Source organism: Macrosteles quadrilineatus, unplaced genomic scaffold (assembly GCF_028750875.1).
Source record: "Macrosteles quadrilineatus isolate MER2022 unplaced genomic scaffold, UCM_ALF_1.0 Scaffold_5__1_contigs__length_97177068, whole genome shotgun sequence".
Classification (NCBI taxonomy): Eukaryota; Metazoa; Arthropoda; class Insecta; order Hemiptera; family Cicadellidae; genus Macrosteles; species Macrosteles quadrilineatus.
The window spans coordinates 69,414,244-69,440,723 of record NW_026542598.1 but is presented as its reverse complement, the minus strand read 5'-3'; the positions used below and the strand labels follow the sequence as shown (position 1 = coordinate 69,440,723).

The window sequence follows — 26,480 nt, the reverse complement described above, 5'->3', positions numbered from 1 at the left end:
GGCCTCTAGGAAGGAGCATCAAAATGAAAAATTATATCGGTCCCCACACCAATTACCGCGCCACCTACGGTAGTTAGCCACTTCCCTAGTGAAATTCGCTAAAACGTAGAGCACCACAATTTATCGTACTGTATAAACATATATTTAAGCTTAATCTTTTTGCTAAGTAAATGCTGCTCATTATGTTTGCATCAATTTATACCATACTGTTATACTAACATACCGTACTTTACTTTAGCTACAATCTAGATTGATTGAAAACTTGCCATCAAAAGTGCCCTATGATCTAAAGTTATTATTTTGGTTTGTAAATTTCATGATAAAAAGAGCGTTACACAATGAAAAGTGATTGTGCGTTCAAAGGTCATAGGCTTGTTTCCGCATTGTCATTCAATTCCGCCAATTAAATTCACAGTAGTGAACGGAACGTTGGTTGATACAAGTAGTTTGCTTTTATGCGACATCCGTCCATGTCAGTTATCAATCCTTACGTGTCCTTTATTTTTCCTCCGTATCCTGTCTCAAGACTGTTAGTCGGCCAGCCATAAAAATCTGATTGTCATCACGTCATCATCGTAATCACCTGTTATTCTTTCTAACCTGCCAAGTGCAAATGCCAAATCTAATTAATTAGTTTCAATACTTTTTTCACATTAATTATTTTGAGTTTTTCGAATAACCCTAGTTTATCTAATTTGTACTTGTGTTTGAATTTTGCCTAATTCGTGATATTAATAACTGTGCACAATGACGACTATGCTTCTGAAAAGTTTGGGCTCGGTCGGCCGTGGAATAGTTGTTTCTAATTCAAAATGCGGTAAGTAACTAATTATTTTAAGATATTTATGACCAATCCATTGCACGCCTCTGTAATAGGAGAATGTATCAGTCATTTCAAGTCTAAATTGAACTGTAGCCTATGTGTTAACCTCAATCTAGAGCCTAGGTTTATCCAGACTCCAGACATTCAAAACGAATACCATAGTCTGCGGAATGTAAGATCTAAGATCCTGTATCATCGAAGAGCAGACTATGCCAATATGCAATCCATAAATCTTGCCTCAAGGTAGGCCTAGCCTAGTCAGGAGTCCTAGGTCATTGACGTTTCCTTGTAGCCTACATATTATGCTTCCAGGAAACATCATTCTCATTCTCATTCTCATAGGTCTACCTATTTACAGAGGCAAAGTCTCTAGGATTTTGTAACTTACTTAATGTAGGCTAACTTAGCTTTGTATGGTCTAAGTTATCTTAACTTAAGTTACAGGCTTTGATATTGTGTAAACCAGCGGTTCCCCAAACCTTTTGGTATGGTGACCCACCACCACATTGGAATGTTTTCTCGCGCTCCACTTATACATTAAATAATAGCCTATTATTTGGCTAAGTTACCTATAATTATTTACTAGGCCTACTCTTAGTGCCTATTAAGTTAACCTATAAATTTATTAATATAACTTAATCATGTGCATTGAGAAACAAACACACCGTTACATGGAAACCGTGAGGATGACCTCATTCAAAATACGATTTCTAGTCCGAAACATTATTGTTTGAAAATGTTTAAATTACTTAGAACTGAAGTCCAGGCTTTACAAGAGACTTTGGATTGAATGTTGACAAATAAACTTACTTGGGCATTCACCACACATAGCCTATTTCTGTAGGTAGGTACCTATTAAATTTTTAAAGAAGATTCCCTCTCACGCAAATACGTATTAAGTTAAACAACTCAATTCCCTCTTTTCCATACTGAATTAATTCAATTTCTTTTTAACTTATTGGTGCTACTCTCCACGTGTTTTTCATAAGCTGTACCTACTTAGTTCACAATCAATGTTTTTATAACTATTCAGCTTTAAAGTTCAGAGTCGAATAAGTATGTCATAAAATGTATCTATAAAATTTTCTTTTGATTTCAGTAAAATAGGAGTCTGTGGAAGTTTTTGGGCTCAGTACGGCTACTAACAAATTAATGTAACTTACTTCGAGTCAGACTCAAAATAAGCAATATCGGAGCCTATCTATGTTATTATTTAAAAAAGATAAAGATTATTGAGGAATCTGCGGTTAACACTTTCTAGATGAACAATTCTATAACTTAACACAAACAAATCTTTAAATTATTGTAATGACATAAAACCCATATAGGTTAAATTAAACACTATCAGAAATTAGGTTAGGCCTACCGGTAGTTGTTAAATTTAACTAAGCCTTTCCTGTCAATTCATCTACAAACTCAAGTTTAGAAAAGTTGGGATTAAATAAAAGTACATTTCATATTTTAACAAGTGGTTTAAGAAGTGTTGTGTATTGTGTATCTAACACAAATCCATATTAGGGCCTATCTCACCTTACCTAGCTGGCCACTCAAACCTAAGCAGGTTTTTGGCCTCTCCAACAGCTTTGCGGCATCTTTCTCAGTCCTTCATCATCTCCTCTGAAACGGACATCCTTCTCATATCCCTCCGGACTTGGTCCCACCATCGCAGACTTGGGCGTCCTAAAGGTCTTCTTCCTACAGGTACAGCATCCGTCACTGTTCTCAAGACTGACTCCTGTAGACATGTCCTGCCCATCAAAGTCTTTGGCTTTTAATTAAGGCAGTAATATCGCTTTGTAGACCTCACAAAATTCTTTATTGGTCCTAATCCTCCAAATTCCTTCGTCTTCAATTGGGCCACATATTTGTCTGAGAATTTTGTTTTAGAAAATTATTAGCTTCTTTTCATCTTCTTTGGTTAGTAACCATTTTTCATATCTGTTCTATTTCTTATACAAGAATATTATTCACACATCTTGCTTGAACAAACTCTATTTTCAAACTAAACTAATGTTTACAAAAACATCTGACAACAAACATATTTAAACACATGATAAAAGAACAGACTTAATACAACATCCCGCTTCAAGATGTCCACATCGTTATGAACCTCAGTACCGCCTCGGTTTCTTAATGGACCTTCCGTAACGGGTTACTGTGCCAGCTCCTGGACGATCACGTGAGTTGCATGGACGATTAAGGACCATGGATGAACAGTTTGAAAGAATTCCATCTCCTCCGTAGTACGGTGCAGGAACTAAGAACTTCCTGTTTCGGCGAATAGTTCTCTTGTCAGTTTCCACAAGGTAGGAACGTGGTTCGTTCAATTTCCTGACTACCTTACCGTGTCGACGTAGATCTGTGATCCATACCATGCTTCCAACTTCTAATTCACTTAAACCACTCGCTCCATGTCGTTTATCAAATTGTATCTTGTACTTATTCTGGTACTTATTCTCCCTCTCAAGAAAATTCTTATTTTCCACAGGATTTCCAACCAAAGTAGATGGAAGATTGTCTCTTAATTTCCTTCCAAACATAAGTTCAGATGGGGAAAAGCCGGTTTCAAGAGGTGAGGTCCGGTAAGAAAGTAGGGCAAGTTCAAATTTATCCTTGTTTTTCTTCATTAGCCCTTTTGCTACTTTCACAGCTGCTTCAGCTGCCCCATTTCCCTGATGGTGGTGGGGACTACTTCTGAATGTGGAGAACCCCCACTCCTTTGCAAACAATTTAAATTCACTTGAGCCAATATGGTGAAATTGTGTCCCACTATCTGAATAAACACGTTGAGGAATTCCAAAACGTGAAAATGTGGTTTTGCAAACCCGAATCACATCTGAAGCCCTCATTCGATGCATTTCCTCGACTTCAAAGTATCTTGAGTAGTGATCCACGATAACCATATACCACTTGTCTTCGTGTTTGAACAAGTCAACAGACACATTTTGCCACGGGTAATCCGGTACAGTTCTCGGAATCAATGGTTCACTGTGATTAGTTGAGTTCTGAATACACACTGGACACGATTTGATTTTCCTTTCTATTTCTTGAGAAATTCCAGGCCACCACATGGTTCCCAAAGCACGTTTCCTTGTTTTTGTGATTCCCAAGTGTCCACTGTGAAGCCTCTCGAGCATTTCCGCTCGTAGTTCTTGAGGTATTATCATCCGAGTTCCTCGAAGCAATAGCCCATCAATACAACTTAACTCGTCTTTCACATTAAAGTACTCTTGAATCTCATTAGGTAAACTTGATTTTACAGGCCATTCGTCTAAAATTTGTAACTTAAGTTGTGCACAGATTGGATCTCTCATTTGTGAGTGAAGTACCTTTGTCACATTTTCATCTGTAGTGTTTATACTAATCAGACTGATTTCGTGGACGAAGGCTTCCACTTCTTCGGTCAATTCGCCATCTTCGTCAGCCGGAATAGGACTTCTTGATAGTAGATCTGCTATGGCAAGGTCTTTTCCTGGGGTCCACAGGGTGTCTAGTAGTCGGGAAAATCGGGAAAGTCGGGAATTAGTATTGAATTTCAAAATGGTCTTGAAAAGTCGGGATTTAGTCTTAAATTTGATTTCAAAGTCGGGAATTTTCATGATTTTGCCGCGATCGTCGTCTTGCGTTTACGTAACCGCAAAAGCCAATAATGATGTCTACACGGCATCGGGAAATGTTCACGATTTTGCCGCGATAGTGGACGACGACGATGACGTTTCCGAAACCACGAGAGACAACGACGACGTTTCTGTGACAGCGGGAGACTACGATGACGTTTCCGTGACTGCGGGAGACGACGATGACGTTTCCGTGACCGCGGGAGACGACAATGATGCCTACACGGCCGCGGGAAAGGTTCATGATTTTGCCATGATCGCGGACGACGACGATAACGTTTCCGTGACCGCGGGAGATGACGGTGATGTCTGAACAGCCGCGGGAAATGTTCATGATTTTGCCGCGATCGCGGATGACGACGATGGCGTTTCCGTGACTGCGGGAGACGACGATGACGTTTCCGCGACCGCGGGAAACGACGATGATATCTGCTCGGCTGCGGGAAATGTTCATGATTTTGTCACGATCGCGGACGACGACGATGACGTTTCCGTGACCGCGGGAGATGACGATGACGTTTCTGTGACCGCGGGAGACGACGATGATGTCTACACGGCCGCGGGAAATGTCCATGATTTTGCCGTGATTGCGGACGATGACGATAACGTTTGCGTGCCCGCTGGAGATGACGGTGATGTCTTAACAGCCGCGGGAAATGTCCATGATTTTACCGCGATCGCGGACGACGACGTTTCCGTGACAGCGGGAGATGACGATGACGTTTCCGTGACCGCGGGAGACGACGATGATATCTGCTCGGCTGCGGGAAATGTTCATGATTTTACCGCGATCGAGGGAGATGACGATGACGTTTCCGTGACCGCGGGAGACGACGATGACGTTTCCGTGACCGCGGGAGACGACGATGATATCTGCTCGGCCGTGGGAAATGTTCATGATTTTGTCGCGATCGCGGACGACGACGATGACGTTTCCGTGACCGCGGGAGACGACGATGATATCTGCTCGGCCGTGGGAAATGTTCATGATTTTGTCGCGATCGCGGACGACGACGATGACGTTTCCGTGACCGCGGGAGACGACGATGATATCTGCTCGGCTGCGGGAAATGTTCATGATTTTACCGCGATCGAGGGAGATGACGATGACGTTTCCGTGACCGCGGGAGACGACGATGACGTTTCTGTGACCGCGGGAGACGACGATGATATCTGCTCGGCCGTGGGAAATGTTCATGATTTTGTCGCGATCGCGGACGACGACGATGACGTTTCCGTGACCGCGGGAGACGACGATGATATCTGCTCGGCCGTGGGAAATGTTCATGATTTTGCCGCGATTGCGGACGACGACGATCACGTTTCTGTAACCGCTGCAGTCAATGATTGATGTCTAAACGTACGGTACGTGGAAGATTTCATGATAAAAAAAAACCAAATTTGCTAGTTAGAACTTTTTATTGCTGCATTATTTCTTTACTTGAAAACACCACATTATCATAATACTACTTTGTGACAAAGACAGGGGTTGGTGTAGTTTTATTCAGAAAATTTGGTTAAGCTATAAAAATTGGTATCGGTATCAAGAATCGAGAATCGATAAATTTTGGTATCAACACCCACTAATTGTTGAAAAAACTAGTCTTGAAAAATCTGGAATTAGTCTTGAAAAGTCTGGAATTAGTCTTGAATTTTATAATGGAAATAAACTAGACACCCTGGGTCCAGGTCATGCGATAATCGTATCTCATCATACGCATTCGGAACCGCTGTAGCCTCGGTGAGAGCTCGTCCAAATTTTGTGTTTTGAAAATTGAGACAAGCGGTTTGTGGTCGGTCTCAATTGTGTACATTTTACCCATCAGGAAACATTTCAAACGGTCACTTGCCCATGTGCACGCAAGCGCTTCTCTCTCAATGTTACTATAGTTTTCTTCAGCAGGCGTTAGAGTCCGAGATATATATGCCACAGGTTTCTTGTTTTCTCCTTCAACTTGAAGTAAAACCGCTCCAAGACCTTTTTTTGAAGCATCGCAAGAAAGAATCGAGGGTTTTTGCGGATCGTAAACAGTCAAACATGGCTCTGATGATAAAATCTGTTTTACTGTGACAAAAGCGTTTTCTTGAGCTGGTCCCCAAAGGAAATCGTTTTTAGTCTTTAACAAGCTCGTAATTGGCTCCAAAATCTCACTGCGGTTCGGAATAAATTTTGCCAGAAAAGTGATCATGCCCATGAATCTTTGTACTTCATTAGCGTTTCTTGGAGCTGGTAAGTCCACAATCGCTTGTACCTTGCTTGGATCAGGCTTGATTCCGTCCTTAGACAGCACAAACCCCAGAAATGTCACAGTCTTCTTGCAGAACTCCGACTTCTGCTTATTCAAGGTGATTCCATTAGCTTGCACTCTCTCTAGAACGGCCCTAAGACACTCGTCGTGTTCTTCTTTCGTTCTTCCCCATATCAGACAGTCATCAATGTGCACTAAACAGTTCTTTGCCCCTTCTAAAGCTTTTGACATGCGGCGCTGAAACTCTTCAGGAGCGGACGTAATTCCAAAAGGTAACTTACGGAATTTATACCTCCCAAAAGGGGTGATAAATGTTGTGTAATCTTGTGACTCCTCTGCAAGGTTCAGTTGCCAGAACCCGGAATTCGCATCGATCTTGCTGAAGTACTTGGCTCCCGCGATCTCGGCCAATGAAAGTTCGATCTTTGGGATAGGATAAAACCGACGTTTCACACTGTTGTTGAGTTTGGATAGGTCTACGCAGATCCTAACCCCACCTCCCTTTTTTGCGCAAACTACCATTGGTGCGCACCAATCAGTCGCGTGTTCAACTGGAACAATCACTCCTTTCTCAAGCATATCGTCTAACTGCTCTTTCACCTTCGTTTTTAAAGGTATTGGTACAACCCTGGGGGTGGATATAGCGTAAGGAACTGCATTCTCCTTCATTTCAATCTTGTACTCTCCTTTCATATTTCCCAGCCCTTGAAATAAATTAGGATACTTAGTAGCCCAGTCAATATCATGTGAATCTACAGAAAAGATTCTCCTCACCAGGTTCAGCTCTTCACAGGAACGTCTGCTAAGAAGTGGAACAGTGATCTCCTCAGAAATATACGCAAGATCATAAACTGATACACCCTTATGTTCAAGCTTTAGCCTTAAAGTTCCCAAAATATTGATTCGTTCTTTCTTCTTTGCGCTAAACACAGGGGATTTGCACTTTCCTAGAGGCAGAGTCTTAATAAAATCACCAAGAACTCCTACTGGAATCATGGTTACATCAGCTGCTGTGTCAAGTTTAAATTTTATAAGACCTAAATCTTGGTTTCCACAGCTTGCTTTTACCTCCTGGACCCAGGCTTTGTCACTGCTGTCTATATTCCCTATGAAAATCTCAGGAACTTGTTGATAACCACTGTCTGAATCTTGCTGTTCGATTTCCTTAACAACGTTTTTGTTTTTTCTCATCCACTTTTCGCGGGAGGGACAACATCGAAAAAAATGTCCAATCTCGGAACATTTGTCACATTTGGCTTTCCTAGCAGGGCATTCGGCCAGTGATCCGTGCCAGTTATAACCACATTTCCTGCACTTTTTTCTCATAGCATCCTCGGTGAATTTCTGTTCACCAGCTCTTTCAGACAGATTTGTTTTACCGACTTGTATTGACGTTTGATTCACCATAAAAACATTAGTATTGGCGAGCTCACGTTTTTGGCGTTCTAGCTCCTCGTGTTGGCGCAAGGTATTAATCGCCTTCTCCAGAGTCAATTGAGAGTCCAGCTGGAGTCTATCACTTAGAGCCTCATCTTTCATACCAATAATGAGGACCAGAAGCACCATCTCATCGTTCAGTTCACCCCATGCACACGTTTTTGCAAGACCATGCAAATCTGTTATGAATTTTTCAGATGGATCACTCCCTTGCTTGTGTCTCAGAAATTTTGTTCTCTCATAAATGATATTTCGTCTTGGCACAAAGTATGCATCAAAGGCCCGAAGAGCCTCGTCATAAGTATTCGGTTTTGGTGAAAACGAATCGAAAATATCTTCACTCCTACTACCCATTGTAAACAAAAGTACATCGATTTGCCGAGCGTCGGAAGTGCTATCTAGACCGCACCCCCGTCTGTACCTTTGAAAGCGATTCCTCCAGGAATGCCACTCATTCGGAGTAAAAGAGAAGGTATCTGGAGTTGGTAACGTCAGATTTATCATAGGAGTAGGAGTACACATTACTGCATTATTTTCTCGGTTTGTCTGTCCCAATGCAAAACCTAGTGACTCACCTTCAGTCTTTCTAGAATCCCTTTCTGACATGTAGTTGAATTCACTTTGGGCATCCTCCTCATTGTCCTCATACCTTTGCCTACGAGTATTTTGTTTTTTTCTGCCCTTACTTGACATCATGCGTGGTTTTAGACTTTGTTCGATAAAAAATCCACTAAGCTGCCACCATGTTCTATTTCTTATACAAGAATATTATTCACACATCTTGCTTGAACAAACTCTATTTTCAAACTAAACTAATGTTTACAAAAACATCTGACAACAAACATATTTAAACACATGATAAAAGAACAGACTTAATACAACAATATCCGTAGGCAGTAATAGTCTTATAGACTTTTAATTTGGTTTTTCTGGATAAAATTTTACTTTTCAATAGGTTTTGCAAGGACAATAACATCCGTCACCACTGAGCAGTCGTGATCTAGTTTCAGTTTCTTCTGTATAATATTGGTCAATAATTGTTCCTAGATATTTAAATTCTGTACATCTTTGGAAGGTGTAGGATTCTACTGTCAGAGGAAGATGTGTTTGTGGTGGATTTCGTCCTACTATTAGATAGGCCTACTTGGTTTTATTTTCGTTAATTGTTAAGCCTATTTCTTTTGCTTTCCTTATGAGAGTTCCTGCTAAAACTTTTTAATCACTTTCATTTTCCGCCATGAGTGCAATAACATCAGCATAAGCTAGACTATTTATCTTTCTACCTACCTATTGCCAGCCCAGGGTTGCATTTTGGTGAACTTGTCTCAAAGTTTCTTCTAAAGCTAGGTTGAACAGCAGAGGAGATAGTCCATCCCCTTGACGAACTCCATTATTTATACTAAACTCTTGACTATATTCATTGTTAATTCTCACTTTGGACTTGGTTTCTTCATTACTCATTATTGGTTCAATACCATATGAGGCCTAACTATTTTCTGTAATCGCAGTACTGACGTGATTATCTTGGGCGATCATGGTGACATCGTTATCATCGTCCGCTTTCGTAGAAATATCACTCTACCGGTAATATACACGTCGTAAAGAATCAAACAAAAACAAATGGACTAGAATGGTCCTTTGCATATTACGGTAATATTGCAAAATCTTTGCCACAAAAATATTGAAGATTGAAGACATTTTTTTTCTCGCAATATTTGAGTGGTATTTATGACGAAAAGACCCAAAAACTACTAAAATCCACTCATAAAAAGTTGGAGTAAAATTTCATGAACAATTAGCATTTCAAATTCCTGGTTTAACTCTAAAAAGGACCAATCACATTAAACAGTGGATAATTTTAAAATATTTTTAGGCCTACACTGTACGTACAGCCTGGTCCATCTTACCCGCTGGTACTATTCTGGTACACAGGAGACCGCTCCAGTAGGCCGGAGGTCCAGAGTCCCGATAAAAAAACACAGTTTTAATTATGGCTTCTTCCCGACCCACCAGTAGATCGCGACCCATAGTTTGGGAACCGTTGGCGCACGGTACCGTAAGCAATCAGTGCAAAATATGGTATAGTTAACTTTGTTACTGTTCATATCTTAAGTGTCTTAATTGGCTATCTTCAATCACACTTGTCTAAGTAAATGTTGCCCTGTTTTTGCTATGGCCCATGGCAACTGATTTTGGAAAGGGTTCTCCTTGTGATCGCACCAGCCCTTGAAGTTTAAAATGAGCATACACCATTCTGTTACTTAGTTAATTTATTGATAACTTGAGACAATGTTAGCTCATTTTTCATTCAAGTAGCCTACAACATTTTTGTCCTAAGTATTATTAGCCAACATTTTGACAACACATTATTTCAAGCTTTTCTGTACGTTAGCCTTAGTTCATAAAATTGATTTAGAAGATGTAAAAAAGTGCAACAGGATTTGGGTAGCGTAACAAGCCAATGTGATTTATATTTAAAATTTGTATATAAAAAAATGAAAAAAGCGGCTGAATTACTACTAATTCACGAACTATTTCAACTTTTCAACTATTTCAAATTCGAACTATTTCAATGACAAATTAATTGAAATGTGGAATTCTAAGTAGCCATGCTTCTTAGCTTTCTAAGAAGTTCTGGGTTTTGATATTTAATTCTTGTGATTATTAATGTTTATGTTCATGATTTGCCTCTGTGTAAGTAATCAGTCGGTTCAGTGGTTATGTTATTCACGCGGAACAAACAGATACACATACAGAAACAAAATTAACCTCATAATGTTATGAACTAATGATTACATTAAGATACAATTAATTCCAAAAGTATTCAGTTGAAAACTCTCGAGCAATGAATATCTGAGATATGAATAGCCTATCTGTTTGATAAAAAATCTTCGATTGTAGAATAATGATTGTTTTTTGTATCACCATTCACATTGTAAACAAATTTTGGTAAGGATTAATTAGCGCAAAATAAAATTGGTTTGTTTCATATATAAAAAAAACTTAAATTATTGTTACCTATTAGAAATTATGTATTGTTGTTTACCAACGAATCTAGCAATGATAATTATCCAATTTTGTTGAAACTTTATTCTGGTTTTGATTTTTTCCACTGCACAATCCACAAATCTTGAACCATACCCTCCTGTTTTGATCCTAATATACAGAACCATATCGTGTTTCTGTAAATGCAAATGCAGCGGCTGCAACCGGAATTTAAAAGTCAAAGTTCAACAAAACAGTGAAAGCAGGACACTTCTTCATTTGGTTGCGAAAAAGTAAAAAAAGTGGGCAGCAGGACCGGCTTCGGGGCTTTATACATATCAGCGCCCACGGGGCTTGTGGGTTTTGGTTTATTTTATTAACACTGCGCGAGTATTGAGCCCGCTCAGAGAATTCAAATACACATGTTTGTATGTTAATGGGATGGCTGAAGTGGGAGTTATTCAATTCTGGTTTAGTTACATGTGGGATATTTATCAAAATGTTAATATTATTCGAGCTTTAAATATTTTAGTGACTAGTTTTACGGTTAGAGATTTCTATGAAAGTTTCAGTACGGGCCTATCCGAACTAAACGTTCATGGAATACAACTTTCAATGAATTACTAATCTTCAATTATCAGTTATTTGAGATGGGTACGCAACCTAGGTGCGTATTTCAACCCAAATACGAGTGAAGGGTTAATAACATGGTTATATAACACCATGGTTCATGAAAGCGTTTGGCACGATTATCTAAAGCTCCCCGTAAATAATCCGGAAGTTTCCCGTAAATAATAACAGTTACGGAATGCCGATTTCCCTGATTTAATATAAAACTTTAACTCGATAATCCCTCTTCCATATTATAGTTCATGTTTATTTTTCCGTTGGTTGCTCTACTGAATGTCACCATAGATAAAACGTTGGTTTGTCTATGATGATACGTATGGTGAGAAGTTCCAAACAAGGTATGATGTAAAAGCAAGGATATATTAATATTTAGTTAACAATCAGTTCTTCAATGTAAAAGCATTGAATTTTTTAACATTGAATACTTTATGCATTGCCTAAAACAAGTTAAACTGTTTCGAAGTTTGACACTATTGTGTTAGTTGCTTACAAAAATATTTCGAAAAAAAACTCTGTACTACAGTACTTTGTACGTTCAGGAATGTACGTGTTCTGGAATGTACGTGTCATGAAATCCGACTATTTAGCCCGTTAAGTTTGTTTTAAATATAAACAATTTAATAAGTATTGTAAAAAGATTATTTGCTTGATAGATACAGATCTATAATCATCTAACATCACAAAACTGATTTTAAATTCGCTCACTCATAGTTAAATTTTAAGAGCATTCATCTCATTATAAATCCAATTGTAAAACATTACACTGGATGATGGTAAAAAATTAACCTAAAATGATTTTTATAATATAAACCTTATAAAATTAAAACTATCATTAAAGTATCCATAGTAACTGGTAACACAAATCACTTCCTGAAGAATTGCATTACACAATTGTCAAATAGTTTTCGAATCTTCATCAATAGTGAAACCATGAGTCGTATTCGTCCGGTGGTGGTAGGTGTAGGTGTGGGGTTGGTTGCAGGTTGGGTGTTGGATCGGCTGACCAGGGGGCCGCCTCCTTCTGGAGGTTCGCTTCCTCGGCTGCCATGTTCTTCACCCTCCTCCAGCCATCCTCGCTCCTCACCTCCAGCATCCGGGCGGTGCGGCTGGTGGTAGGGGACAGAGGTTAAAGAGAAGATACGTGCTGCTTGGATGGTGAGAAAACTTAAATCAAAATGAAAGAAAAGCAGCACCAAACAAGGAAAGAGAATGGAAAGATGTTGAATGGAAAAATGTTAAAGAACAGAAGATCTCATTGGATAGATGTTTGAAAACTATAGATACGCTGGTCGCAGAGAATCAACTACTAAATAAAAAAGTTATTGAACTTGAAAAGCGTGTTGATGAAATGGAACAATTCTCTAGGCTTAATGCAGTCGAAATACACGGTGTCCCGCAACAGCCTAACGAGGATGTCATGGAAGTTGTGAAGGCAGTAGGCCGAGCCCTGGATATTGAGGTGAAGGAATCTATGATTAACGCTTGTCATCGTTTGGGCAACAAACCGGGGCCGAACAACGCTCCACCTGGTATCATCGTCAAGTTTGTGCGGCGACTGGACAAAGAAGAGTTCCTTAGAAAACGACGTGTGAAGAGGAATCACTCTACAAGACACATGGATATGCCAATGGACCAGGCAGTGTACGTCAACGAAGCTCTGACACCGGCGAGGTGGCAACTTCTAGGGGCGGCGAGGCAAGTGAGGGAAGATAAGAACTTTCGACACCTATGGGTTTTGTGGCGGGAAAATATTTCTGCGCAAGGACGACGGATCGACTGTTCAGGTGACTTGCCAGGCTGACCCAGAAAAAATTGTTTCAAGTACTCCTTATCACTTCCATTCATAGATATTATTATTAAATTCTTTTGTAATTGATATAATTAAATATTTTGGTTCACATGATTTAAATGAACTTTTTACCAGTTGTAAGTATCTGGGTCTTGATGTAGATGAAGAACTTGGTTGGAAAATTCATGTAAAAAAGCTGAAGGACAAAATTAACAATTCAAACCAAGACAACAAGACCTCTTTTTGTCCAATACCACATTTTTCCATTAAAGTAGTTGTCTTCTAAAAGAGGATGTTTGTAAATATAAATATATATATATACTAGTGTACATGTTGCTCGAATTCAAGCAATTGCAAAGTATTACAGGAGTTATTTTAAAACGAATAACAGTCATATTTACCATTAATTTAAAAGAGTCAACTCAAGATTACCGGTGTGTAGCTAAGACCATTTTTATCTTCGTTATAGATAAACCTAAAGCATTCCTGCCGGTTTTCTCCTTCTCAAAATGCCTCGCTGTACAGGCAACACATGTCATTGATAGAGGGCCAATTGAGAACAAAAAGTCGTTTTGGGGTAGTGTTAAGGCGCATTTGTAACCTAATAGTTGAGATTGTCTAGGGTCAGGTGCTGACTGTGATGAGCCTATTACGCGCCACTGTTCTGTAGCTGCGGTCGTTATCACGACTACGCCTCCTGTCTATGTTTCGTTGTCGTCACGTCGGAGGCATTTAAAAGAAAAAAAAACAAATAAACAAATTATAGCTACACAAAACAACGATAAATGTACAAATTTAAGTTACAATCATACTAACACGATCCTTCATAGCGACACAAAACAACGATAAATACACAACTTTAAGATAGAACCATACTAACACGATCCGTCTTGGGGGTTATGTTTACACAAACTCAAATAGTAAATAAATGTACACAATGCGTTTCATTGAATTGAAAAATAACAGCAATTAAATTATACAGCTGATCAAAATGTAAACAAATATGTTCTCCATAAGGATTACATGGGAACTTTCAAAACTACTGGGGCAGAGCCCAAGGGACTTTAAAAAAAATGTAAGGCCAGTTTGCAAATCTACGCGACACGCTCTTTCCAATGAGACGTCAATGGATAAAATCTTCTAAGAAATGGCGGAGGAGTTCAACCGACAAAGTTTCATGTAGCGTATTAATTATATAGATAAATATATATGAATATAAATATATATATATGCATTTGAACGGATGGTGTTTTTGGCCTCTAGGGACCTCAAAACAAACAAAAAATCGGTCCCGGGTCCAGGTCTTACATGAGTAGCCTACTACGGTAATAGCTTATTCCCTATATGGGAAATTCGCTAATACATATACAGTAGACTCCCTCTTATCCGGACTCCTCGGGACCGAGGCCAGTCCGGATAACGGGGTTTCCAGTTAAACCGACGTCCCCAAAAACTCGTTAAAATGGACTGTTTACTGTGATATTCGACTTAAATTTATGAGAGCATTGTATTTAGACACGTGATCACTGGTCTCAAATCTTTCCCACGAGAACAGTCGTTTCAGTACTGCCCACTTCCTGCCGATCTACTAGTAGTCCGGTTAAACCAATGTGCTGATAAAAATTGTCCGGTGAAAGAGATGTCATTTCCGCCGAGTGTAGTCCGGTTAAACCGATGTCCGGTTAAAAGGTGTCCGGATAAGAGGGAGTCTACTGTATATGCATAGGCCTATCGTTCAATACGTGTGTAATGAACTGCACACTGTACTGTACTGAACAATAATCACTGCGTAGTGCATTAGCTATTGGTGCAGGGCAAGAGGCATTCGCTTGTATAGCAACTAACAAGTTCAATTCCCCCCCCCCCCCCCCCAACCCACCTGCTGTGGATATCGGCGAACTGATGAGTCAACCCCCTTCCATTTTCACCTCCCTACACCGCTGTGGTCAAAACCTTTTAGTTATATATATAAGGGGGGTGCTGCTTTTGGGTTTGCCCAGGGCGCCACTGACCCTTAACGCGGCCCTGGTGGCAAGCAGGATGCACCACTCCAACACTGTACTATTCCACAACTGTACCATGTCCCTTTTGTTATTTTGTACAGTCATTCCAACAGTTGTTTGCCATTTGATTGACTTAACACTATTGTACTAGTGTCTACTAGTGTGACTCTCATGTTGTTGGGAGCAGTTCCTCATCCCTTCCCACACGCCATCCTCTATAACATTTGGTGTGAAATATGTTAGTATTTTAGGTTTAGGCACAAAAGATTAAAGACCTTAAGTGGGCTAAGTATTGTCTTTAAGTAAGTATTTGGTTTTGTCGCTATTAACTTATATGGTTTTAATTATTTCAGGTATCCAATGCCTTTCGACCACAGGAATTGTCTACTCGCCAAGGAAGACTGTACCTGACAGAACGGGGAAGAATATAGTTTTCGTTGATGGTGTTCGAACACCTTTCCTTCTCTCTGGTACCGACTACGCAAACCTGATGCCCCATGAACTAGCTAGGCACTCATTGGTGTAAGTATAGCTATCTACCGTAAAGACCGACTGTAACCCCACTATTTATTAAAATCAGTCTATTCCAAACATAAATTTTGGGAATTATTAATTTTTACTTGTAGGGTTGTTCATTGTTGTTTGTTTTTATTGATGTTGTTTGTAGCTAATTAATGTCTAAAGTGCGTAATTTCTCAAAAGTTAGTGAAATCAATGAGTTGGCGATTTTAGCATCAACACTGAGAACATTTAAGATTCTAGCTATGATTTTGCGAACGTCAACAAGGCTATCAATGTAATTTGATATTATTGAAAATTGTTCTTTCTTTTAAATTTTTTATTAGTCTAAGAATAAAAATATTATAGCATTTGAATACATTTATCAGAGTGACTTAGATTAATAAACTGTAAATGAACTACACTAATCGTTCTTGTTGTTTGCGTTGAATTATAAAAAAAAAATGCATTTCATTTCATTTAATTTATTTAGCCAAATCAACCAATTAAAATTAGTGTTAGCTATCGTGTTAGCCATAATTTAGTACAAAACGAAATTCTCTCAAAACCCGATGTATTTCTTCCCGCAGAGGTCTGATGAAGAAGACAGGTATCCCAAAGGAGTTGGTGGACTACATCGTCTACGGAACTGTGATTCAAGAGGTCAAGACAAGCAACATCGGCAGAGAAGCTGCTTTATGTGCAGGATTCTCAGACAAAACCCCAGCACACACTGTGACAATGGCCTGCATATCTAGTAACCAGGGAATCACTACAGGTATGTCCTATAGGCTACTTGATTCTACGTTTTCCTTACATTACAGGTCTTGAGTGATAGGTGTGCTATTGATAATTCTGGACTTGTTATGTTTGTTGTCTGTGTTGCGTCTACTGTACTCGCAACCCTTATGAAGTCGCTACAGTGTAGGCCTATGTCAGTTATTTCTGTACCTTTTACTTAGGGGTCTACGTGTCAGACTTTTTTGGTTTGGGTCGGGCCGATAATTTTGGTGCTCCTCGCGTTTTGGGCCAAAAGTCAATAGTTACCGGTTTTTTTGTTTTATTTTTTAATTGCGTTTATAATATTACTTGATAATATAATATGAAAAAATATTGTATTTATGTAGGCCTATATTATTTCATTTTCATAACTTATTTACAGCTTGAGTATTGCCTCAACTGCAAGCAGTAGCGTAACAGATTTTTATTGTTATTGTTGTTTATTTACTTATATAGGCTTACCTCCGTCAGTAGTCCAAAATTGTGTCTTTTTCAACTAATGTTGTTCAAAGCTTATGTTTCGTTGCACTGCAACAACGTCAGAGCTTTTTGTCAAAAACATCAAATGATTTATACATAAAACAAAACACGGAACACGAAACATTTAAACACGTAATAACACGATAGCGCTATCGACACGGCACGTGTTATTACGTGTTTAAATGTTTCGTGTTCCGTGTTTTGTTTTATGTAATAAATCATTTGATGTTTTTGACAAAAAGCTCTGACGATGTTGCAGTGCAACGAAACATGTAAGCTTTGAACAACATTAGTTGAAAAAGACACAATTTTGGACTACTGACGGAGGTAAGCCTATATAAGTCATTATTCGTAGTCCAGGGGCTATCAGAATGAATAATTGTTTATTTATGTTTTGATTCAGTTTGTCTTGAGTTGTGATGAAGCTAGTTTTCTGATATTACAATATTAAATTAGTTTGATATAAAATTTGTTTTACTTCAAATAAGTAGAGTTATCAACAAAACTGTAGGCCCCTTAGTTGCCATTGGCTGTATGGGCTATTAATTAACAGCTGTGTATAAGGAACATGTCGGCCTTAGTCACTAAAAGACTATAAGGTTGCGCCACTCATCCTACACTCAACTCCATTCATACTTGGCTTAAAATACCTACATTCGTATGGTCGCCATTTTAAAGTAAAGTATTTATTTAGTTTGATCTAAGGTAAATTGCCAAATACCGTGACTCACCCAAATACTGTGATTCTCGTACTTTCTCGCCAATAACAAGAATATTGTTGGTCAAAGACGTTTAATCTTTATATAAGAAGTAAATTCAACTTTTGGAGTTTATTTTAAATGTCTTTGATGGCTGCTGGTGCCATGTTGTCTGGCTCATATATCAGTTTGAATGATGACGTTTCACGAAACAGGTGTTTTCCTTTAGGTTCTTAGTGATTCAAACAAGGAAAGAGGTGAGTGGATTAAGCTTTATTTTAGTATATTTTTATATTACATAGACAATATACGTATATTTTGAACGAATATGAGTTACTGTTTTGTTATAAACCTATTTTAAGCTGGTCATTGAAATTATATTTTAGAAAAATGCATCACTGGGATTAGCAATGCAAGATTGCTATTTTCTAAATGCCGTGACAGAATCATGGGGTTTAGAGTAAACATTATATTTTTAAGTTATAAAAATAATAACTTTTTATATAATAAGACTATTAAATATGGTAAAATAGTACTTTTGAGTGGGCTGAATTCGCTGCTAAAGTCCGTTTTTAGTTTGGGTTGTTCAATAAATATGTACAACCAAGATAAATCAACCTCAATTCTTAGGCTAGGCCTATTTAAGAGACAGGCAAGTTGCAAAATCGTTAATTAAAACACTTAGTTTAATTGTAAGTTCAATAATAATTTGTAACTAGATTTATTCATTTTTCTCTTTCTTAAATTGGTGTAGGCTACTCGTTTATGGGCATTTTATGAATTTCAATGCATTTAAATGTTGAAAAATCGCATCCACGGAAATTAATTAGCAGAGAACGATCGTTTTTTTTCAATACTGTGATTCTCTTGGGTTTATAGTTTTTCTCTGTTTATTTCAAGTTTAACTAAGATATTTATATTTTAGCCTTTAGTTTTGTTTTCAGAATGCCAAGAGAGAAGTTTTCTCTCTTAAACAGACCTATTCCCAAGATGTACTGGCAGGGCCATTCTTGCTATGCTGGGGGCATAATGGCGATAGGGCTGGAATGCTACATCCCAATTCCCTCAACATGAGTCACATTCCATTGGTGGCATACTAACAAATACTTAAGAAATTGAAAATAAAATACGTCCAAAATACCAGAGCTCTCACTCCAATTCCCCCCCAACATGAGTCACATGCCATTGCTGGCATACCAACCAATACTCAAGATATTGTATATATAGATATTGTATATTTAAAATCCAAAATTGAGGCTTTGCAAATAACTTTGAATGAAATAAAAGCACATATTGTTATCTTGACAGAACATGATATGAAAGAGGAAGAAATTGAGCGCTTAAATATAGAATACTATTCTGTAGGGTCATATTTTACTCGGAAGCTGTCACGCAAAGGTGGGGTAATGTGACTATCTACCAATGAAATGAAACAAAAAATAGTTACAATTCCTGACTCTTTGAAAAATAAATTAATAGAAGAAAAACAGTTTGAATTTTGTATATGTAAATTTTTAATTAACAATTTTAAAGTAGTAGTTGTAGCAGTTTACAGATCCCCTGTAAGTCAAGAGCTGAAACATTTTTAGACAGATTAACTGTACTTTTAGAATTTCTGAACAATAAGTATAAGTGTATCATTGTTGCAGGGGATATTAATATACAGGGTGAATAAAAAGTCAAGACCCCCCCCCCTCTAATATTTTTCCAAGTAAATATACAGATTTATCCTTTAGGTGGTCGAGCAATCTTAGCAGGAAGTTTAATTTTATCATTTTGAAATTTTTGAGTGTCCCTCCAAAAGGGGGGATTTGGGGGGCAACTCAAATATTTTAAATGTAAACCCCCTTCAAGTGACACCTCATTTTGAAGAGTTTACAAAAACTTAAAGAATGGTGAAAACTAGAGGTTTCTATCTCTTCTCTATCCAAAATGGTAGCCCGTCAAATGTGTGTCAAATGTTGTCAAATTTTTATCAATGGTAAAATTGTTAATATTGGCTGCCATTTTGGATAGAGAAGAGATAGCGAGCTCTGGTTTTCACCATTCTTTAAGTTTTTGTAAACACTTCAAAATGAGGTGTCACTTGAAGGGGGTTTACATTTAAAATTTTTGAGTGTCCCCCAAAAGGGGGGATTCGGGGGACAACTAAAAATGTTTCAATAGAAACCCCCTTCAAGGGACACCTCATTTTGACGTGTTTATAAAAACGCTCACTCACCTTTTGGTTGGAAATTAGCTGTTGTCATAAATAAAAAAAAAAAATTGTGCTGCACCGTGTTGGTAATCCTTGTAACTTTGATGCTATTGAACATCATAGAACAGAACCAACTTGTTTAATTGAAACAGCTGTTAAGATTCATTAATTCCTTTTAAATATGAAAAATCATAAGGTTAACATGGGGAACTACAGAGCCACTGGGGCGGATCCCGAAAGGATTTTTGAGATAAGAATATGCTTTAATGTTAATCGGGAATGTGAGCTATCATCATGCCAAATTTCAGCCCAATCCGTCCAGTAGTTTATGCGTGATTGAGCAACACACACACAAACTCACAAACTTTCAGATTTATAATATTAGTAAGATTTATTGCTGAGCTCGGGATTTAGCTAAGTTCTAGACTTAAACCGGCTTTAGACTCTGGAGTCTAAGAAATGGCTTGCTGAGATAGGGCGTTAACGAAGTCCAGAACTTATTAGACTCCGGAGTTTATTTGGCTGGTTAGACTCTGGAGTTTAAAAATTGACTTGCTGAGACAAGGACCTATAAGTCCAGAACTTAACTTAGATTCTCGTCTCTTGCTGAGACAAGGATCTAGTAAAATCCGTTAAGTCCAGAACTTAAAACACTACGATTTTAGATCCTCGGCAAGGGCAGGATTTAAATTAGATTCTAGACTTAACAGAGTGTATTAACCTTGTTTGCGCGTTATATCATCATCATATTAGAACGTATATATTAGGTATCCATATTATGTATCATCCTAGAAACTGGAATTGATAATTTAAGACATGCTATTTTTTTTAATTGACAAACATCCGCTAACAAAAAAGAATATTTGTTTGCCCGTGATTTATTTACTACGAAACCGATGTGTTTAATTTACAAAAATGACAATGTTTCAATTTTTACATATTGCAATAAAACATTGTTTTAGAAAAATCCTTGTAGTAAATTTTAGTAAATGTAATTCCTGCTCTATCTTATAAGTAGTTTGAGACACCCAACATGCAGAGTCGAATGGGTTAGAGTTATGACTTCCATTCTTATTGAATATCATACTCGATTGTGAACTAATGGTAGTACTCACTTATACTTAAATGCGACATGCACTTATATGTACTATATTAAACTTTTACTACGACTGTACTATATAGTATTTTATCATGGGCTTATTAAAACATTACTTATCATACTTTTAACTCAGTATATTCGACCAGTCCCATTTGTAACCATATTTATAATTTACAAAAATCTACTTGGAAAAAGAGTATGTAATATAAATAGTAATTAAAATATTATTCATGTAATTGATTCAACTATATACAAAAACACAAGAACTATATACACAATACTTAACCTTATATTTACATTTTATTTTCTACACAAGCTCTATACCACACACATTTTACAAAGTCCATAGCCCAATTTACCCTCTCCTAACTGTAAAGGTTTTTCTGTTAGCCACTTTGCCTTTAGATTACTTTTTTCAAGTAGGTGTTAGGGTTGGTACTATTCATGAGTGGATACGTGTCTATTTGAACTGATTTCAAACATTTGACAAATTTGAAAATGTTTGGGCCAGGCGACGTACAAGCATACAATATTACTTTATTTTGTAATTTGTGTAGCTTGTAAGTTAGTATTTTCCTGTTATAAAACAAAATTTCAGTTTTACAAATAACAAGACTAATATTATTAGTTTGTATTTTGTTATGAAACAGGTCCCAGACCTGGTATTTTTAGTTTTAGTTTATATGTTGTGTTTGTTTAGGGCCATTTTTTTGTTCATGCTGAATTTTATGTTAAAAAATAACATGGACCATATCATTTGTATTTCCTGTACAAAAGCTATAATATTTCGGCTCTACAAGTTTTGACATTTAAATAGTTTCCAGTAAATTGAGTCTTTCGTGAGTTTGCACCTACCCAGAAATTGTTAAATTAGAATAATCAACACATTATAAAACTACTCTTTTCGATTTTGGTTATCTAATATATATAATTTATCTAAATAATAATTTATAAAAATAATAATTGATCTAATAACATAATTTATCTAAAAACATTAATTTATATTATGAATGAACCTTTGTGGTACTCCAAATCGCATTTAACTGGATTTGCATTGATTTTTTATTTCAACCTTATACTTAAAACACTACGATACGCTGTTCACTATAACGCTATAACGCTTTTCTCAGCCATTACCTCTAACTATAATATTTTCATTACAAATATTACGACCCTATATAAAAAAATTAAAATAATAAGTTTGCCACTCAATTTAATTGAAAAAAATATATATTATGATTCGGTCGTTGTCACTCTCTCCGTCACTTTCAGCTGATAGGTCTAACTGTCAAAAGTGACCAAAAACGCACGATATAAGTAGTTTTGAAGAAAGTGTCACTTTGGAATTCTAGCATTAGCCAATCGCGAGTATGTATCGTGGGGTGATGTCTATTGTTTACGAAGCGCGGAGCAGACAGCCCGGCTCGGCTGTCACCCATTGCCAACATCACAACGCCAAATACTCTATAATTCCCTCAATCTTTATTGCTTTAAGTTCTGGACTCAAATAGGTCCAGGACTTATAGATCCTGGAGTTTCAGAGATAGATCCGTGTCTCAGCAAGACGATTTAGATCCGAGAGCTTATTTGAGTCCTGGACTCATTAAGTCCAGGACTTATAGATCTGGAGCTCAGCAACCGGCCCTTAATGATTTCTTTGTAAATGTGGTAAAAAATAACATTGATTTATCTCAAATAAACAATTGTACAGATAGTAATGATGTAATATTAGATTCTGCCAAATGGGAAATGAAACCAATGTTTAGATTAAGAGAGGTGGTAGTACTAGAAATAGAAGAAATCATCAGTTCCCTTAAAAATAAGAGTTCGAGTGGGTATGATGAAATCCCTATATTTTTGTTAAAATCCATTAAAAATGAAATCAGCTGTATTTTAAGTCATCTCATAAACTCATCATTTGTCTCAGGAGTCTTCCCGGATAAATTAAAAATTGCAAAAATTATTCCATTACATAAAAAAATGATGTTAAAAATCCGTCAAATTATCGCCCGTTATCCTTGTTACCAACATTTTCTAAAATTTATGAAAAAGCAGTCTACATTCAATTAACAGAATTTCTAGTTAAGAACCACTTAATAGATGACATTCAGCATGGTTTTTGCTGTGGAAAATCGGTAATTACTGCAAGTATTGCTTTCATAGAATCAATAATTGACTCAATCGACTTTGGAGACCCATGCATTGGTATATTCATGGATCTGTCAAAGGCATTTGATAATGTAAATCATACATTACTTATTAGTAAATTAAAGTCTCTGGGGATAGTCAAATCTACATTAGATTGGTTTTGTTCATACCTTGACAATAGATTCCAGTTTGTCCAATTAACTAGTTGTTCTGTTAATGTAATTTCAAATCATAAATCACAATTTAAAAAAGTACGATTTGGAGTTCCTCAAGGATCAATTTTAGGGCCCCTTCTTTTCATATGCTATCTAAAAAATACATCAACTTCACTATCAAACCCTGAGAAAAGCAGTATATGTTTATACGCCGATGATACTAACTTAAAAATCTCAGATAAAACAATAGAACATATTGAAATTTTGTCTTTCCTAGAATTAGGAAATGTTCAATTTTTCAAAAATCATAATTTACAGCTAAATGTTGACAAAACAAATTATATTTCATTTAAAACAGCTCAGTCAAAAACCACAGCAGAACCTGTTGTTATGATGGATTCCGAACCTATTGAACAAATTCTTAGCACAAAATTTCTCGGTCTACTAATAGATGGCAACCTAAATTGGAATGAACATGTGGACAAAATCATATCAAAAATCAATTCAGGTTTATGTGCCTTGAGAAAAATGGCAGATTTATGTAGTCAATCAATACTCAAACTAATATACCAATCCTATATACATTCCCATATATCATTTGGCATCTGTCTTTATGGCTCCACTAAACACGAAAATCTTGATAAAATTCAAAAATTACAAAAAAAAGCAATTCGGATAATTAAAAATCTTCATCAAGAAGTATCCTGTAGAGAGCATTTCAAAAATCTTCAAATTATTACAGTTTATGGACAATATATTTTTGATACAATTATGGTTTACAAAACTTTGAATTCAAGCAAGCCATTAATAAACCATCCAACTCACCCATACAATACCAGAAATAAATCGGAAATCATTCCCACTCATCACAGATTGCAACTCTATACAAAAAAACCATCATATGCAGGAGCAAAGTTTTTTAGAACGTTACCTAAAGAAATAAAAAAAAAGAAAATAATGTTAATAAATTTAAAATTAAGTTAAAAAATTATATTACATCAAATCCTATTTATTCAATTGAAGAGTATAACCAATTGTAAATATGTATTATACGCTATAAGCCCTGTTAGCTATAAGGAAATGACACTATTCCGTTGTATGATTACTCATGTACACATTATGAATGAATAAAGATTGATTTGATTTGATTTGAAACCAATTTAATGAAACAAGTTTCCTGAAACAGGTTTCTCCAGTGTGCACCCTGTTAGTTCTCATTGGGTATCACAGTTTTTTGTTGCTGCTTAGTTCAAATTATCTGTTTTCATAAAAAAGCCAAAAAGATATAGTGCTGCATCCTGTTGGTAAATCTTATAACTTTTTAATGAATTGGAATATCATAGAACGATAGAACCAACCTTTTTAGTTGTAACAGCTGACTAAATTCTTTAAATATGAATACTCATACGGTTAACATGGGGAACTACAGAGCCACTGGGGCGGTCCCGAAAGGATTTTTGAGATAAAATATGCCTATATGTTAACCGGGAATGTGAGCTATCAACATGTCAAATTTCAGCCCAATCCGCCCAGTAGTTAATGCGTGATTGAACTTCAAACAAACAAACAAACTTTCACATTATGTATTTATAATATCCATTTATGTCCTTCTAATCAAACTGTATTATAGGTGTTAATTAATCTGTTGGCAAATATATAAATAAATAAATACACAGGCCACAAAACATGTAACATTAACAACGTAAAGCTTTAAAAACTTACTATGGTTTGCTAAAAAAACTTTCACTTGATGTGGTGCAGTACCGAAGTTATTAATCTCCTTTGGTTTAAATTTTTTTTAAGTTTTCGAAAATCAAAGTTATTTCCCATTAATAGCATTATTTGTAAGCAGCTTTTAATGTTAACATATTAATGGCAGTTTGAAGAAATCACCTTTATCCAAACAAAGGTTTCTCATTTAAAAGATTACGCAATCTCTAAACGATAATCGGTAGGTACATATCTAGCAAACATTCGGAGGAAATGTTACAAAAAACGCACAAATCTGGGGTTTTGTACGTAGTTTTATTTCCTAAATAGGAAAAGTACCGATATCGTTGTCGAAATGTAAGTAAATAGAAACCAAAAGTGACACTGGAAAAGCGAGTTTACTCCGTTACGGTACGATCACAGCGAAATCAGACAGATCTTCCAAGATCGCAGCAACATCCACGATCACCCACTGTGGTTGTGATTTTTTACTTTGCACTTTACACAACTGTCCTTGAAGCGCCGTCAATGAGTGGAAACCTTTGTAAACTACGGTATTGGTGCCGATGATAAAAAAATGTAAGTTTCCTTGCACTAATACAACTCTGATTCACGGTATTTTCCCCGGTTATCAAAACTCAAGAACAATCGTTGCACTTGCGATTAACTAAACCGGTTAAGTAAGGCACAACGTTTTTAATCTCACTTGGTTTGGATGTGCTGACTAAACTTGATCGGAAATGGTTGCGGTATTTGTAAACAACTTTTAATGTAAACATATCAGTGACAGCTAGTTTAGAAGTGAGAACTAATCCAAACAGCTGATCGTTATTTCATAAAATGTAATAGTAAACATTGGGAGAAAATTTGACAAAAATCGAAAAAAATTGGGTTTTTAGTGGTTCGTTATTTTGTTTTCGAAGCGAGGCCATGTTTTTATAGCCAAAGACACTCTCACCAATCCAGTAAATGCAGAAAAACGATTAGAACCTTGATCGGATCGGTACTCTAGTTTTCTAGGAGTAGGCCGCGTGAAATGACATTTTGGCGTTACAGACGGAGTCACAGAATGGACAAACAGACATACAGACAGAAATTGAGATAAGGCTCGTTTCGGCTTCCTTAGGCTATGAAACGTAAAAATAACCAAAAACTGCATGATTCTAAGCAATGTACACTGTA

The 26,480-nt window shown here is 37.0% G+C and overlaps 1 protein-coding gene across 1 annotated transcript in view; it reads left to right on the top strand.

The window, feature by feature from the left end:
- The first annotated feature begins 408 nt into the window (after positions 1–408).
- Positions 409–26,480, top strand: part of LOC128994063 (trifunctional enzyme subunit beta, mitochondrial) — a 48,550-nt gene continuing 22,478 nt past the window's right edge. Inside the window, exons 1-3 of the mRNA XM_054418290.1 lie at positions 409–817; positions 15,887–16,055; positions 16,622–16,809. Of these exons, the coding sequence (XP_054274265.1) occupies positions 748–817; positions 15,887–16,055; positions 16,622–16,809 (427 nt within the window). The 5' untranslated portion in view covers positions 409–747. The remainder of the gene's footprint in view (positions 818–15,886; positions 16,056–16,621; positions 16,810–26,480) is intronic.